This window comes from Tamandua tetradactyla, chromosome 1 (genome assembly GCF_023851605.1).
Source record: "Tamandua tetradactyla isolate mTamTet1 chromosome 1, mTamTet1.pri, whole genome shotgun sequence".
NCBI lineage: Eukaryota > Metazoa > Chordata > Mammalia > Pilosa > Myrmecophagidae > Tamandua > Tamandua tetradactyla.
This window is the reverse complement of record NC_135327.1, coordinates 128704258-128722530: the sequence shown is the minus strand read 5'-3', so window position 1 is coordinate 128722530 and position 18273 is coordinate 128704258. Positions and strand designations below refer to the sequence as shown.

The 18273-nt window shown below is 35.4% G+C and overlaps 1 protein-coding gene across 13 annotated transcripts in view; it reads left to right on the top strand.

Annotated features, from left to right (window-relative positions):
- ADAM22 (ADAM metallopeptidase domain 22) overlaps positions 1 to 18273 on the top strand; it is a 295282-nt gene that overhangs the window by 200479 nt on the left and 76530 nt on the right. For all 13 annotated transcript variants that reach the window (XM_077144137.1, XM_077142422.1, XM_077138122.1 and 10 more), the window contains exons 8-14: positions 4664 to 4734; positions 10625 to 10702; positions 11825 to 11896; positions 12334 to 12500; positions 13888 to 13972; positions 15018 to 15108; positions 16189 to 16240. In XM_077144137.1, coding sequence (XP_077000252.1) covers positions 4664 to 4734; positions 10625 to 10702; positions 11825 to 11896; positions 12334 to 12500; positions 13888 to 13972; positions 15018 to 15108; positions 16189 to 16240 — 616 coding nt within the window. The remainder of the gene's footprint in view (positions 1 to 4663; positions 4735 to 10624; positions 10703 to 11824; positions 11897 to 12333; positions 12501 to 13887; positions 13973 to 15017; positions 15109 to 16188; positions 16241 to 18273) is intronic.

Genomic DNA, 18273 nt, shown 5'->3' with positions numbered 1-18273 from the left:
TTATCATTCCCTGTTCCCCAGTGCACAGTTACTCTGGTAAAGGGCTGTAGGTCTCTTTAGGGAAGGCTAGGAGGAAATTTACCAGTATAAATTTTTGACAGTGTAGTAGGGTACTTGCCCAAGGGGACCTGGACTTCCCTTCATTCAAGGGCCTCTTAGTCTGTAAACTGTCTCAAGTCCAAGAATTGATTAAGGGGCTATGACTCTGTTTTTGTAATTCAAGTTAAACTTTTGTTCATTTGACCTAGAGCTACTCTGTTTATGCAGCTCAAATAAGAATTTAGTAGACTGCCCATCTACTTTACTTCTCGGTACCTCATTGTCTGCTAGCCATAGGTCTCTGCTAGAAAGACTATTTTGATTACTACTTTGAGTCCGCTGCTCATTGTGATGGCCATGCCTACCTTGTCTTTGTTGATTTAGTGCTGCCACTTGACTTTAGCCAACCCAGGATCTGATCATCCCTGTGTGTTTTAGCATCCTCCTTCAGTGACATCAGTTTCTGCAGGAATAGCTGACCTACAGAGAAGAGTGATCACAGAGCTCTACAGGGAAGATGGAGTTAGTATCACAAATTTATTCTTCACAGTCCTGCTGAAAGGTGTGTCCTTTCAGGATATTCCTGGGATGGGGGAGCAAGTCTGACATGATATATCCATTCTAACATTCCAGTTACTGCAAGCCTTTGAATCCCCTCATCTACATTATACCGGGGCAGTTCTGGCATTTTGAACATAGACTATGTAGGTCATCTTTTTCTATACTTCACCCAACAACCCAAACACATTGTTAGAGCCCTTTTCTAGCCCTTGAGCTTCAACACTGAATCCAGAATTTCTGCTTAATGGGTCTATATCAATAAATTCAGCCTGCTTTAACTTTATGCTCCTTCCACCATGATCCTGTGTGGAATATGTATCCATTCCTACTAATTCTACTAATTTCTGTCTGTATAAATTGGAAAACATATTTGGTTCTTTGGCATATAGTGCACCTCCTCATGGGGTATACCTCATTTTTATGACCTTTTTGGGGCTTCAGTCTAGTTATAAGTCTGAAAGAAAAGAGGAGTAGTGAGGGTGGGTCGTAAGATGAATTAGAAGTGTCTTTGAAGCCAATTATTTCATTGCATTCTGTTGCACTCTCATCTTGTGAAATATGATTAATCTCTTCAGACAGAAGTGAGGGCTGTTTCCTCAGGGAAGGTGATTACAGGTTTATTAGTCACAGTAGAGCTAATTTCTTCAGATGGAGGTTAGATGGCTGATTCCCCAGGGTAGACCATTACAGGTTTATCTGGCAAAGAAGACTCAGTAGAATCTAAGATTTCAGTGCCCCCACCATTATTTTTATCAACCCATATGTCCCCATTCCAGTTTTCAGGATCCCATTCCTTTCCAATTTGTGCCTTCATTTATGTTGTAATTCAGCCACTTACACTATGAAACTCTGAGTCTATTTTTCAGAAATCTCAAGTCTATGGCTACACAAATTAATATCACATAAAAACCCTCATGTGGTGCTGAAGTTGGGAATTTAAAGCCTTTATCTCATCCCTTTCCTTTAGAATTGTATCCAGAGTATTTAGGAACAACCAGCCAATGTCATTATAATTTTTAACTTCACAAAACCTTGTTAAGGTGTCAAAAACATTCTCACCCAGAACTCTGCCTCTTTCAATCATTTGGGTAGCCATATCCAGTGGTGATATTTTGCATATCTTTATTGCCAACTTATGCCATGGTGTCATCTTGATTGTTGAAAATACAGTTTGTAGCACCTTTGAATCTAATCAGATTAGAGAACTAATTCCAAAATCCCTTGAACCAACTCAGAAGTCTCATCTTTATGATTCTGTTTCTCAAGAAGCACTCTTAGTACCAAAATTTTAGTATTGGCCAGGGTTCTCTGGGGGAAATAGAACCAACAGGAGATCTCTCTCTTTCTCTCTTTCTCTCTCTCTCTGTCTATCTATATAGATATAAATATAGATAGATATAATAAATATCATGAGATTTTTTTTAATGGGAATTGGCTCATGCTACTGTGGGGATGGGCAAGTCTAAATTCTTTAGAGCAAACTGCAACCTGGAAACTCTGATGAAGGTTTTTGATAAATTTCCCAGGAGAAGCTGGCTGACCAAAGTAGAGATGGAAATTCTCCCTTCTGACTACTGGAATCATCACTTCTTTTAAGGACTTCACCTGATTGGATGAGACTTCTCTCATTTTTGAAGGCAGTCTCCTTAGTTGATTTTAGATATAATCAGCTATAGATGCAGTCGACTTACTGATGATTTAAATCCATGAAATATCCTCACCATAAAAGTCAGGCCAGTGCTTGCTTTACCAAACAACTGGATGCCATAGCCTGGCAAAGTTGACGCATGAACTTAACCATCACGACCAGTATTTACCATGACTTACCAGCATCTTCATTCCAATCTACCCTAGATGCTGTACAGTGTTCTCTTAGACTCCAGAGTTTTAAAATAGTTTATTCAAATGGTACTTGCCCTTTTAATAGTTGTTCTGTTAAAGGGATTGATTCCTGAAACTTCTACTACAGCACCTTCCTGCTCCCTCATTGATTGAGGTTTTTTTTAATGTTAAATTCATTTCATTCCTAGAAGAACCCTGCTTGGTCATGGTAAATTATCCCTTTATGTTTTACTAGATTGATATTCTTTCATTTTGTTAAGTATTTTGTATGTGTGTGTTCAGAAGGGATATTGGACTGTAGTTTTCTGATTTTAGTATAAGAATTTTGCTCACCTTAGAAATGTGTTGAAAAGTGTATACTCCTCTTGCATTTTCTGAAAGAGTTTTAAGATTGGTTTATTTCTGAAATTTTTGATAGACTTTACCAGTGACATCCTCTGGGCTTGGATTTTCTTGGGTAAAGCATTTTAATTAAGAATCTAATTAATTAATAGACTCATAGTTATTTATATTTCCTATATATACTGGTGTCAGTTCAAGGAATTTCATCGGAATTGTTAAATTTGTTGGTGCAAAGATGTTTATAGCATCCTCTCAATGTTCTTTTAGTGTCTGTAGGATCTGTAGTGATACATTTTCTTTATAAATCAAGGTAGATTTTTATCAATTTTGATATTTTCAAGGAATCAATTTTTGGAATCTCTTCTACTTAGTTTTGGGTTTAAGTTCGTCTTATTTTTCTAGATTCTTTTGTGGAAGCTTAGATTACTGATCTTAAAACTTTTTTCTTTTCTAACTTGAATATTTAAAGCTATGCATTTTCTTTTAAGCATGTTCTGCCTTATCTATGTTGTGTTTTCATTATCTTTAGGACAAAACATTTCTAATTACCCTTGCACTTTCCTTTTTGTTCCGTGGATTATGTAGAAGTGTGTAGCTTTATATCCAAATATTTGGATACTTTTTAATCTAGGCATCATTTTAGTACTGATTTTGAATTCATCGAACTGTTATCAGAGAAAACATGCTCTCATTTCTGTTCTTTTATGCTTATTTGTGCTTGTTTTATGATCTACCATGTAGTCTGATTTGGTGAATGTTCCTTGTATTCTTGAAAGGAGTGTATATTCTGAAGTTGTTGGCTGAAGTGTTTGAGAAATGTTAAATAGATCAAACTGGTTAATAGTGTTCAAGTCTTCTGTGTCCTTAAGATATTTTGTTTATTTTTCCATCAGTTACTGAGGGAGAGGTATCAGAACCCCCATTTGTAATTTCATATTTGTTTATTACTTCCTTCAATTCTGTCAGTTGTTGCTCCAATGTGTTTTTGAAGCTCTGTTTGTAGGTGCATAAACACTTAGGATTTTTATGGCTTTTTGATGAATTGATCCTTTAATCATTATGAAGTATCTTCTTTCTCATTTAGTACCCTGAAGCTTACATTCTCTGATATTAATATTTCCAACACAGTTTTCTTATAATTGTTTGCAAGGTATATCTTCTTCCATTACATAGGAAGCCCCACTTTAGACTCCTTCATTTTGTTCAGTCAACCATCAAAGTTTGAGGAAATCTGCACCACAGCACGTGATTGCAATATTTCTTTCACTTTATAGAAAATCCTTCCTTGTAAAATCCTGATATTCTATCCAGAAATGATTCTATATACATAAATAATTGGTGTATAATTCAGACCCACAGTTTAGGAGGGGCTCACTCTTCCAAGAGCAGACACAGCCTGAGACAAAGTGGTTATAGGCAAAGAAGAATATCAATTAACTGGAAAAAATTAACTCAATACTTTGGGGCCCTTTATTAATTTCTTATTTAATCATGACCTCGATGATTGTGTGATCATTTATTCTACTTGGTTCTCATTGGTCCTCTGTTTTGTTTTGCTACCTCTAGAAAGTCAGTTGTCGAAGAGAAGTTCAAGTAGACTAATTAGGAGATTCCTGATAAAAAATGTGTTGGTATTATTAGGAGAAATATGAGGAAAAAATTGAGATAAATTAGAACAGAAGTGATCTTTGAGACTTCTTGTGAATTTTATTTATCTCAATTATCCACGTTTAGTATTTACACACCACAATAACATAGATAAGTGTTCTGTGTATAAAATTCTTAAGACGAAAAGTCAAGTAAAAATTTGATTGCCTAATATTAAAGGAACCTGAAAAATATACTAAGTTAAGTTTAATTTATTTTTATTTTCTTTTAGAATTCCAACATATAAACTTCACTTCACCAAAATTTATTTGGAAGCCAAGACCAAAAAGGAGTAAACGGCAGGTATGTGTCCACAAATATGTGTTGTGATGTTTTAAAACACTTAGCAGCTGCTTATCATTTGAATCCACATAATTTTCTTTGCAAGGGTAAGTATTCAGGTATTTGTCAGGATGTAATAAACATTAGGGGTTACAAAAGAAGGTAGAGTTTAACACAAATGAGTATGATTGCTCAATCATTATATTAATATTTCTTTAGTATCTTAGAGCAGCTAGAAGTAAAAATCTAAAATTTTGAAATAGTAATCCCTACCAAACTCTGAAATCTGTCCTACAACTAATTGTTGTGTTGTGCTTTGACATTTATTGCTTTTTGTATACATGTTATTTTCACAGAAAGAATGAAAAGGTCAAGTGTGATGATAAAAAATACATTTATTCCTTCTAGCCTCTGGTGTTCTGGAGCAGCTAGAAGGAAAAATCTAAGCTGATGGTATGGTGGCCCATGGTGAGCTCTGGGATCTGTCCTGTAATTGCTTGTTGAAGAGTGCTTTGATATGCTTTTTTTCTTTCTTTGCTTTGTATATATGTTATATTATTCAATAAAAAAAAACTAAAAAATAAAAAAGCCTTCAGGGCTTACAGATCCATAGGAGCAGTAGAGTTGAAGCCATATTAATTTATAGGCTCAAAGAACCGTCAAGATATTGTTGATAATGTGGTTCTTCACCATAGATGGACCAAGGGGACCCTCTTATGGCATCTCAGGGACTTTCTGCCAGAGGCCTCTTTCCTTAGAGTGTGCACAGCACACACATAGGGTGTTTGCAGTGTCCTTTTATGGTACTTATGCATGTGTTTGTCTTCTTAAAGATGCTCACTTAATTTTGAGCTAGTTCATAAGGTTTTGAAAGTCAAAAATGCTACTGTTTCAGTTGAGCTATTTTGTAGTCCAGGATATAAGATCAGCACATAAGCTTTATGAATGTTCAATGGATCCTAGACTTAGTAATAATATAGTAATAACTGTGCAGTGCTTTTAAACCGTATGAAGTAGGTTCTATTATTCCCCTTTCACAGGAAGAAAATGATGACTCTGCAGTGTGAAAATGACTCACCCTAGTGATAGAGCTGGTTAATAGTTTAGATAAAATAGGACTCCTGATCATCAGAACCCAGACATCATCACTGCTGTGGTGGTGATGATGGTGGTGGTAGTGGTGATGTGTGTGTGTGTGTGTTTAGCATCAAAACAGAAGAAAACAAAACAAGATGAAGGAATTAGCTCTTTAGTGAGATCAAGCAGTTGAAGAAACCAATTTAAAAAAACCTTTTTTTAACTTTGAAGTAAAATATTTTTCAGACTGTTTCAAATGAGAATAATCATTGCTGAATTTTATTGAATACTAACCAGGTGCCTGGACCTGTTAAAGAATTTTCATTGTATTAACATTTTCAACCCTCATAACAGCTTTGTGGGGAAGGTATTTTTATGTTACAAATTTTGCTGATAAGGAAATTGAAGCATAGGAAGGTTAAGAAATTTGCCTGGGTCACATAGGGTTACCCAGTGTTGGAGCTGGAATTCTGACCTGGGAAGTCTGGTCCAGACTGGTGCTTATGGCCCTATACACATCCTCTCAGAAACTTCTGTGTTCCATTAATTGCTATCTTGAACTTTATACATTTGTGAATATTTATGTATATATATTTATGTATATATGTATTCATATATATATATATATATATATGAACAGAGAATAGAAATGTAAGGACCTGATTCCAGTTAAATAGATAAAAAGAATCACCATCAGTATCTAATTTGAAACTAATTATTTTAATGAATTATGAACTAAGAGAACAGGATAACTCTTTTCTTTGATATAGGCCTTGAAGTTCTTCATAAACAATACCCAGTCATTTCCAGAGCAGACAAACTCTTGATTTAGTTTTCTGAGAAACTGTGGTTTGTTGAGGTGAGGCACTATAAAACTGTAAAGCCAATATGGTAATTCTCTGACATTAGGAATATGCTTAAACTTATTGGAGAGTCTTCTGTATTATCTTTTTTTTTTTTTTTTTAGGACTTTGAGGGGAGAGTTTTATATAGTTAGTTCAGCATTCATTCATTCATTTTATTTGCCATGATTTCAAAGGAGTATACCATTTAGAAGACCTGCCTCACTAATTTAAAATATAGCCAAAATGTGAAGGGAAATCAGAAATTGGAGATTAATGTGTTCATTATTCTTCATGGAAAAGTTGTCTCTACCTACTTCACCACAACCAGCACAGGATGGTATTGTCATAAATTCCTCAAAAGCTGTCAGTATCCAGCAGGATATGGGCTCCAGGTATCAGTTGTATTAGGACAAGCTGTGAAATGCATTCACAAAGAGCAGAGTATCCTTTCTCTTTCTGAGGAGATCCTGTGGGCTGGAATTTGGGCCTTTGGAGGTGGTTCTCTCCTTAGTTTTAGTTGCTAAAGCAGCCAGAATTCAATATGCCAGAAATGGAATGGCTTTTTAAAAAGGGGAATTTATTTAGTTGCAAGTTTACAGTTCTAAAGCCATGAAAATATCCAAACTAAGGCATCCAGGAAAACATACCTTTATCAAGAAAGACTGATGGGTTCAGAACATTTCTGTCAGCTAGCTTTCTAAAGGCACATCCTAGCTTTCTCTCCAGGCTTCTTCAGTGGCTTTCCCAGGGGCGTTTTCCTTCATCTCCAGAGAGATCTTTGGCTATGTGCACTCTACTTACTCTAAAACTTTTTCCAAAATGGTTCCTTTTTAAAGGGCTCCAATAAGTGACCCACACATCTCCATGGAAACCACCTAAGCAAAAATTACCACCCTCAATTGGGTGGTTCACATCTCCAGGAAACAATCAAAAAAATCCCTCCCAGTGATATTGAATGAGGATTAGAGGACATGGCTTTTCTGGGGTACACAATAGATTCAAACTGGTACATTCCAGCTTTTGGCCCCCCCAAAGACATGTTCTTTCTAAATGCAAAATACATTCATTCCATCACAACATCACAAAAACTTAACCATTTCAGTAACAATACAAATGCAATACACAGTCAGAAATGGTGTAAAATTTCAACAAAGTCCACTATAGGCATGGTCTGTCCTAAGGCAAAATTCCCCCCTGGCTCTGGACCTGTAAAACTCAGAACAGGTTATCTGCTGCCAATGTACAAAGGAGGGACAGTGATAGGATGCATATTCCCATTCCCATAGGGAGAAATTTAAAGGAACACAGGGGTCACTGGACCCAAGCAGTTCTGAAAACCTGCAAGGCAAGCACCATTAGATTCAAAGTCTGAAAGTCATTTATCCTCGGGGCTCTAGAAAGCAGCAGTCCCACCCTTGCAAGGCCCTGTGCAGGGGCCTGGCTCTCTCCAAATGCAAACTTGGCAAACACTGGGGAAACTACCTTTTCTTGGCTCCACCTTGTCCAAGAATCAAGAAGTAGAGCAGCACCTGGGCTCTATGCCATTTCAGGGGCACATGCTCAACCCCTCCAAAACAATGGGGTGGCAGCCAGGCTCCCCCAATCCCCAAGGAATGTGATCCACCTTCTCCAAGGCACAACTCTTCCTGAACAATGAAGTAGAAGGCCCACCCTCTGCCCTCAGGGCAAACTCACCCTCTCCAAGTGCTTGGGTGGGTCTGCTCTCCTGGCCTGAGGTTTCTTGACTTCAGACCTTAACTTCCATGGCTCTGCCTCTCAAGTTTTATTTCCTCTAATTTGTCCCTTTTTCTATATCTTTTAGTCCAGACTGGCAGTGGTTCTGTTTATACAGATCCCATAACACTCTTGTTGGTTTTCTATGCAGGATGCTGGAATCATGGCCATTAGACAAAAGGGCTTTCCATGAATTCTTACTGGATAACTTCATCTCCAATCCTGGCCTTTTCTGAGATGGCTGACTGGTTCCATGTTTGGTTGAATCCTCACATGGGGCACTATTCTCTGGAGTCTCCCTTTCTGGAAGCCCAGAATTTTTTCACATTTAATTTGGAAATCTGCTAAATATCCAAGTTCGTGGCTTTTAAAATCTACTTCCACTTAAACCAGTGGTCCATTTTGCCAGATTCTGTGCCACTTTAAAAAGAAGTATCTCCTTCCTTCCAGTTTGCAATAATACATGCCTCATTTCTGTCTAAGACCTTTTCGGAAGTATCTCTAGAGTGCACATTTTTACCTATAGTCTCTTCAAAGCATTCTAGGCCTTGTCTGTTAAGCTCCTCACAACTTTTCCAGAATCTCCCCCTTATCCATTTAAAAAAACATTCCAAGATGTTTTGTATTTGCAAACTACAGTGCCCCACTTCTCTGGTATCAAAATCTGCTTTAGTTGACTAAAGCTACCCGATGCAGTATACCAGAAACAGAATGGCTTTAAAAAAGGGCAGTTTATTAAGATGCAAGCTTACAGTTCTAAGGCTGTGAAAATATCCAAACTAAGACATCCAGGGAAACATTTCTTGATTCAAGAAAGGCCAATGAGTCATGAACACCTCTGTCAGCTGGAAAGGCATATGGCAACATCTGCTAGCTTTCTCTCCTGGCTTTTTCAATGGTTTCCCCCAGGGCATTTTCTTTCATCTCCGAAGGTCTCTGGCTGTGTGGGCTCTCCCAGATCTCCTTCTGCATTATTCTGTAAGTCTCAGGTCCCTTCTACAATTATCAAAAAAGTTCATATCATCTTTAAAAATCAACTTTTTAAAAACATCTTTTGACATTGGATGAAATTTAGTGTTACTCTTTGGTTCCCAACCCAGAATCATAGTCTATTATTTTCTGTGAACTTAGTGTTTTAAGATATTTTGGGAAAAAAAACTTTCTGAGTTTAGAAATGAAATCAGCAAAGAGAATAGAAGCCATGTGGTAGCAAATTTTAGTTTGTTTAGATTCAGCAATGAAGAAAAATATTCTTATATTGATTGAGGTTTGATTGTATACAACCTCAGCACAAAAATGGCCTTTGGGAAATTAAACAAAGATTTCTTGAAAATAAGAAAGTGTATTGAAGCCTGACATAAAGGAAAAAGTTAATCTCACAGATCTTGTTAAGATTGTGTTATAGAGCAGGCCATGGTGGCTCAGCAGGCAGAATTCTTGCCTGCTGTACCATAGACTCGGATTCAACTCCTGGTGCCTCCCATGCAAAAAAAAAAAAAAGGAAAAAGATTGTGTTATAAACCTAATGCAGAGAACAAAAGGCATGGCTTCTTAGTGGCCCTTGCCAGTAGCTTTTATCAGTCATGATTTTGAAGGTAGAGAAAATTTGTTGTTGAACAGACAGATATAGCTGTACTTAGATAACCAAAGACTACCTGGGAGCTCTCAAAACTATTATGACAATGCCCCTGTATCATTCCCCGAACCAAACCCAAGGAGAGACATTTTCTAATCCCAAATTGGGAGATAACAGAATCAATGTGCCAATCTGCCCACTCCTTGTATCCCCTCAGGTGATCCTCAGGAGTTTAAATTAAACCAAGACGAATGCCCTTCATATGTTATCTTGGAGATATATTGCTAAATGAAAACAACCCGGCTCAGAAAAGAGTAAAATTAATGGACATACAAAATAAAATATATGTTCACATTTGATTTTATGTGCATAAATACTTCTGGAGGAAACCAGTAGCTGTGCCATGCCCTTTGTTAGGGGAAGGGTTGAGAACTGGGTGGATTTGGGACAGAGGTGAGAATAAAACTTTGATCCTGTACCCTTTTATAATTAGAAAATGTTTTGACCCTTGTAAATTTGCTACCTACTCAAAAAATAGGTAAATTCATGAAAATCTTAAAAAGTGAAATATTAAAGGAATCAAAAAAGGAAATTTGCTTAATTTCTCCCAGACTCTTTAGCCTTTCACAGACAAGTTTAGAGGACTTACTTAGGTGCTATTTCCTTTGCTATCTTGCAGCTTCTTCATCGACATCCTCGAAATGTAGAAGAGGAAACCAAATATATCGAACTGATGATTGTAAATGATCATCTCATGGTAGGATTTGGTGAAGTTTTTGTTTGAACTTGTGCTTAGGGTGAAACTTAAGGGTTTAGAAATATGTTTAGAAGAAATATAAAGCCCACCAAGCTGTAATCTGGAGAAGGTATTTGTGTAACCAAACATGTTTGTTACCTAGCAACAACTTTCAGGTAGAAAACACTCTTAAGTGGAAATGATCACATTAATTTGTGAGGTTCGAAAATGTTTCTGTGACTCATAATGTCGACTCTCAGGAATTGCTTGATATTAACATAGATGCTAATACAAATTCCTCTTACTAAAATGACAAAGATGAAAAAACAGAAAAGTCCGTTTTATATTGAAAAAGTAAGTGAAGCACTAATAGTTTCATACTTTAATTTACAATGTACAGCTTTATCCTACTAAAAGAAAAGCAGACAGTTTTTCTATTTTTGTCTTGCCTTGTAGAAGACAACATGGAAATGCTTGTATACATTTTTAGATTAAGAACTTGGCAAAACTTCCTTCTTTTAGATCAAGATTTTGACCCAGAGTGTATATGTTCAATTCATAAGCATGCTGGTTGCATTTGCAGCACAGTAGCAGGTTAAACAGCTCATTGTCCCATTTAAAAAACAGCTCATTTAAAACTCATGTAACCAGAGTTTTAAATAAAAATGTTCACCAGTGCATATTGCTGAATTTTACTTAATTTTGGGTACATTCGGACTTACCTTTAATGACTTACTTTATTGAAAATGCATAATTCATCAATATGTGATAAAAATAAATAAACTATATCAATCTTAATTATTATTATTACTAATACTCATTCAGGTTTGAGTTCTATTTCCTTTAAAAGCACTTCGTTTTCAGACTAGGAGGAAGTTTTTTCTCTCTACATATTTGAATCCCCTGTATGCTACTCTTTGGGATTTGTTTTATTTTGTTTTATTCTAAAGAACTTGTCCTAATACTTTATATATACTTTCTTTATTAGAGAAGTTTTATCTATCTTTAAAAATTATGTACAAAATGCAAGATTCCCATATACCATCTTATTGACTTGCATTAGTGTTATTTCCTTGGTTACAATTGATGCTAATATATCAGTTATTTACTGATGACTCTTCACTTGTTTTCTTTTGCTTTCAGTTTAAAAAACATCGTCTTTCAGTTGTACATACCAATACCTATGCGAAATCTGTGGTAAACATGGCAGATTTAGTAAGTATGAACTCAATTCACTGTTTCTGTAGACAATGTTATCTCCTGATTGCTAATAGTACATATAATGTGGTTCTTATATTTTCACTACAGCAAATTGATAATGTATCCATAAATTCCTGGTAACCTTGCAATAGCTGATATTGACCTTATCTTTGGCTGGGAAGATGATAAAAGGAAGTGGTCAAAGTAACCCCCAGATTTTTGTCTGTAATTTTGTCTATATTATTTGGTAAATAGTTTGATTCTCTGTTACTCAGGAGAAATGCATGTAGATTAGAAAAAGAGATCTCCTTTGAAAACAGTATAATTTCTTGTATTTAATTAAAATTCAAGGAGTTTCCATTTAAAGAAGAGGATCCTTTGTAGACCTATTTATAAATTTTTTGGTATTACTACATTTTACAGCTGGTGTGTTTGTTTTGTTAATATGCTAGATATATAAAGATCAACTTAAGACAAGGATAGTATTGGTTGCTATGGAAACCTGGGCAGCTGACAACAAGTTCGCCATATCTGAAAATCCGTTGATCACCCTACGTGAATTTATGAAATACAGGAGGGATTTTATCAAAGAAAAAAGTGATGCAGTTCACCTTTTCTCGTACGTAATTTTTTTTTTGTTCCATATTGAATGCTTTATGACTTGAGACTGAAGTGTGTCCTTTCAACTGCATAATACAATTCGATTCTAACATAAAAGATATATTTTGAAAAATAGATACAGATTATTTGAAATTGTCATGAAAAATTAAGAATTTGATTTTGAGTTATTATTGCAAGTCTGTTTCATTTCTCAAGATTAGTTAAGATATTTACTGAATAAAAGTACTAATAATATAAAGTTTTCTTAACAACAGGTTAATTATATTCTTTAAAGTTGCAGTGTTTTAAATGTCAGTATTCCCTTTGTTTTTGCCTTTAAGGTGAGAGGTTAGTACTTTGGGAGTATGTTTTTTTATTTTTCTCCACCCTATTTTCTCTTTTTGTGGGTAATTTATGCCTATTTAATAAAATAGCAAATTTTATAAAGTAGCACTTTAAAAATCTATCATCCAAAGTCAGAGCTGTTGAAGAGAGTTATAAATGAAAGTAAAAGAGTGTATTTTTATATAATTTCTAATTTGCAGAAAAGTTACAAGAATGCTGTAAGAAACTACCCTATGCCCTTTACTCAGGTTCATCAATTGTTTATATTTTGCCCCATTTGTTTTATGATTTCCTGCCTTCCTGTCTTCCTTTCTCTCCCTCTCTCTCTCTCTGTCTTTCATCTGTATGTGTGTAAGTATCTATCTATTTTTTTCTGAACCATTTGAGAATAAATTGGGTGCACCCTGGGCCTTTCTACTAAGCACTTCACAGTGTGTATTTCCTAAAAATAAGGGTGCCTTATAATCACAATATAATTACTAAAATACAAAAATTAACAAAGACAATATTTTAATCCACCATATTCAAATTTCACCAATTATCACAATAATGTCTTTTATAGCTAATTTTTTCCCATCCAGGACCCAATCCAGGATCACACATTGCATTTAATTGTCATGTTTCTTTAGTTCCTCTAATCTGAAAATTTTCCTCAGCCCTTATTTGTTTATTTCAAGCTTGACGTTTTAAAATAGTACAGGCCAATAATTTTGTAGAATGTTCTTCATGGAGGGAATGTCTAATGCTTTCTCATTATGAGATATAAGTTATACATATTTGGCAGAAATGCCGCAGAAGTGATATTATATCCTTCTTAGAGTGCGTCTTTTTGTCTTAAAAGATTGACTTTTATATGTGGCATTTATGACTCATGTGGGGAAACATGCTCTCATAAAGCTTTGGCTATATGTATAAATTTTCATATTCTTCCCTTACCTCTGGAATGTATAGTATAGAAATTTTGATATGCATTGAGAAAATAAATGCTGTAAATTAATCATGAGAGGTGTTATATGTTTGAACTGTAAGCAGTAAGCACTTTTCATTTCCTTTTCTAAAAGGGGAAGTCAATTTGAGAGTAGCCGGAGCGGGGCAGCTTATATTGGTGGGATTTGCTCGTTGCTGAAAGGAGGAGGCGTGAATGAAGTAGGTGTGAACATCTGTACAATACAAAGTGGTATGATGGCTGAAAATGTTTTCCTAATATTTAAGAGAGAATTTCAAAAATTCCAAACACTCCAGATGTTAGTTCGTTTTATTAACAACCAATATGGTTACTGTAAATGACCACAGGATAGTATAGGGAAATAATGAAAGATAATATCTGATAATTCTGTTTGTGTTCTATTTAGAATAATTTCCACAAAAGACCTATTTATAGATTATAGAGAGTCTTTGCCTTTACCTTTGTTGAAAATAAGGTCTTGTTTATCGCTTTGATCAGTTTTTCAGAGCATTGAATAGATCCCTGGAGCATTGAGTTGCTGTCCAACAACCCAATTGGAAATTTGCTTCCTTCTTCAGGTTTGGCCAATTTTGGGAGAACAAAATAGAATAGATTTTCCTAAGCGTTCCCTCTACACTTAAGGCATTTCTCTATAGATGCGAAGCCTAATGGAAATGATCTAAAGGAAAATAACTTGAATATTTGGAAGGTTACATATTGAAAAATATATTCTCAGTTCTTCTCAAGTTTCTACTGGTCAAAAGTTCATCACCAGATTCCTCTGTTACTCATACCATTTGTTTCCTGAAGCACATTCTGTTCCACTTGGGAAAATTTCAATAGTACAAGTAGACACACAAGTATGAACAAGTTCCAAATAATTAACTCATTCATTTTTATTTAGCATTATCAGTGGAACAGACTCTGGTTTAATTAAATACAAGTATTCGGTTTTTTAGGAATGTTATGTGAAACTTGGACTCAGAATTAGATATAAGTTTCCAACCCCCAAAACTAATGATTCTCTGGCTTCTAGTCTTCCCTCTAAGACCTAATCAAATATGGATTTGTTTCCTATTACTTCTTCCCAAGTGCTCAAATAGTTCAGCTCTAGCTAATATGTGTTCTCTGCTAAAGAAAGTGCTTAGAAATTACTTATTTTCAATAACATTGACATTTTTCTCTAGCACAATTAAATAGCAAACAATCTGCATTTATTTATGTTTTATGTGTTTTGTTTTTCAGTTTGGAAAAACGGATTTAATGGCAGTTACACTTGCCCAGTCACTAGCTCATAATATTGGTATTATCTCAGACAAAAGAAAATTAGCAAGTGGTAAGTTTTAACACGTAGTGGTTTAATTGTATTTAAAATAAACTGTAAAATATTTTGAGTAATGGGATTCTTTAATTCAGTTGCTTGCTCAAAGGAGTTTGGGTGATAGTAGAAGGCAGAGCAAAAATGTTTTTTTGAAAAGTAATATAAAGTAATATTTGCATTTTAAATGAAAAAGATTCTACATTTAATACAGATTTAATGGTATGTGATAGAACTTCCCTTTCAGGAACAGATCTCATAAAGAACATAATAAAAAATATATATAGTGAAATATGCTAGGTTTGGCACCTGTGAAAAATATGTTTTCCTAAACAGCTGAAGTTATTTCCCCATGAATGGTCAAGCATCATGTATTGGGACTAACAATTTTATTATACTCATTTATTTATTATTTTAATAATAATATTACTCCTATAGTTGTCCATAGAAATAATAACTGTTACCATTTCTGGAGTCCCTAATACATGCCAGATAACTGACTGCCAGATTTACCTTCATCTGTATATTTATTTAATCCTCAAGATAACCCTGGAAGATATCCATTATCAGCCCCATTTTACAGGTGAGAGAAACTAGATCTTAAAAAGGGTAATGTCTCAACTTTGCACATATTTTAAATAGCAGAGCTGGGACATAAACCCAGGTGTTTCCATTCCACAGCCCATCTGCTTAACCACAGCACTGCCTTGAATCAGCAGCCTTGGTGCACAAGCTTTTAAAAATAGAAGGATAATAATTCCTGACAACTGGTGTCCTGTAGTGGTACCATAACATCTTTACTATTTCATAAATATTTCATTTAAGCCATTTTATGCGAATGCTTTTAAAATATGGCCACTTGTTAAAAAATCAGAAAATTTTGTGTTAGTAAAAGTTTTATGATCTCATAGGTCAAGTATATTTTGGTTGTTATGCAAGGCATAAAAATCTTCAAGCGCAAGGAAAATTAGAAAGCAACTATTCCTTTTAAATGGTGTATTTGGAACAAAGTGAAGATATATCTTTTAAAACAAGAAATAGTTTAATGTGGCTGTTTTTTTGCTTTATTAGAAGGCATGTATATTCATTTTCTCTTAGGTGAGTGTAAATGTGAGGACACATGGTCTGGATGCATAATGGGAGACACAGGGTAAGTTACTCCTATTTAAAATAACTCACTGTTCCTTTCCCCACTATACTATTGTCTTCTTGGGATCATGGCACTTAATCGCTTAGTGCATGCAGCCTCACCGCAGGCATTTATGCGAAAATCAGAAGTAGATTTTCTTAAAGACCCTGTATCTAAAATTTTTTTACAAAAAAGTCCCTTATGTACAAAAAGTATTGATGTTAATTAGCTAGGTAGACCTCAAAGAGTTTTCAGCCTTGAATCTAGGCTAGATGTGTAGGAAAAAAAGATCATTGTTTTTGATGGCTTACCTACTTATCATTCCTTTTATCTCCTATAATTTTAATTAAAAGGGTTATAGATAATATTGTGCCAGTAAGCGGAGTCTCATAGTAAATTTTTAAAAAAAAACAGCATAAAGAAAGCCCTGATTTGTAGCTCCCACGATAGTTGGTTTCATGCTACCAAAATGATGTCACTGTTCAAGGAGTTGGGAAGAAACATGCACAGTCTGCTCTCCTGAGAGAGGTTTTCATTTTTTCTTTTTATTGATAATATCTTCATGCACATACAGTCAATCCAAAGTATACAATCAGTGGCTCACAATATCATCACATAGTTGTGTGTTCATCACCAGGATCATTTTTAGAACATTTGCATCACTTCAGAAAAAGAAATAAAAAAAAAACAGAAAACCTCGTACATCCCATTCCCCATACCCTACCCTCTCATTGACCACCAGTATTTCAATCTACCCATTTTTATCCTTTTCCCCCTATTATTTATTTATTTTTTTGCCCTTATTTTTTTGCTCATCTGTCCAGACCCTATATAAAGGGAGCATTAGACACAAGGTTTTCACAATCACGTGGACCCATTGTAAATGCTTTATGGTTATACAATTGTGTTGAAGAATCAAGGCTACTGGAATACAGTTCAACAGTTTCGGGTACATTCCCTCCAGTCACTCTAACACACCATAAACTGAAAAGGGACATCTATATAATGTGTAAGAATAACCTCCAGGATAACCTCTCAACTCTGTTTGAAATCTCTCAACCACTAAAATTTTATTTTGTCTCATTTCTCTTTTCCCCCTTTTGGTCAATAAGGCTATCTCATTCCCGTAATGCCAGGTTCTGGCTCATCCTGGAATTTCTGTCCCACGTTGCCAGGGAGATTTACACCCCTGGGAGTCATGTCCCACTTAGTGCATAGGGCAGTGAGTTCATCTACCCTGTTGGCTTAGAGAGAGAGAGACCACATCTGAGCAACAAAGGAGATTCTCTGGGAGTGACTCTTAGGCATATCATAAGTAGGTTTAGCTTCTCCTATGCGGGAATAAGTTTCACAGAGACTCAGCCTATTGAATTCGCTGACCCCAGTGCTTGCAGGAATTCCCCATATGAAGAAGTTTAATGCTTTCTCCTTTCTCCCCAATGCCTCCAGGATATTTTGCAAATACTTTTTTATTCTCTGGGATATATTGAGGAATCACACTAACCTGTACAAACCAACAAGCTCTCACTTCCTGTTTGAGTCCATGTAATTATGGCATTCAAATAAACTCACCTTGTAAGTTAAATTAGATAAAGTGCTACAAAAAAATATAAATTTGATATCAAATAAACATCCCTTCCTTTGGTCTCACACAGAGATTGAAGTTTTAAAATAGTCAGTATCATCCTTTACTCTATGATTTACCTACGTCCTATCTGGATCAGTTTCATTCATACATCAAGTTGAAGTCTGATCACTTTTTTAACCTTTTTAACAGTTGTTGTATGAGGCAATGCTGGCTTTCATAGTTTCTAACTCAGAGTCCCAAGTGTCACACAAATACCCAAAGTTCCAGGAAATGACCAGATTATTCACAAATAGCTCAGCATCTCAGAATTTAGAAATAACACTTAAAACTCCAGAATAGATGTGACTGCTATAAGAGCTTACAACTGAGGGAACTTTACAGTAGGCCCCATGATAACCCATGCTCTTGACTTTAGTTCTCTGAGTTTGTATATCACAGTTAGTCCATATGAGCGAGGCACGATAAT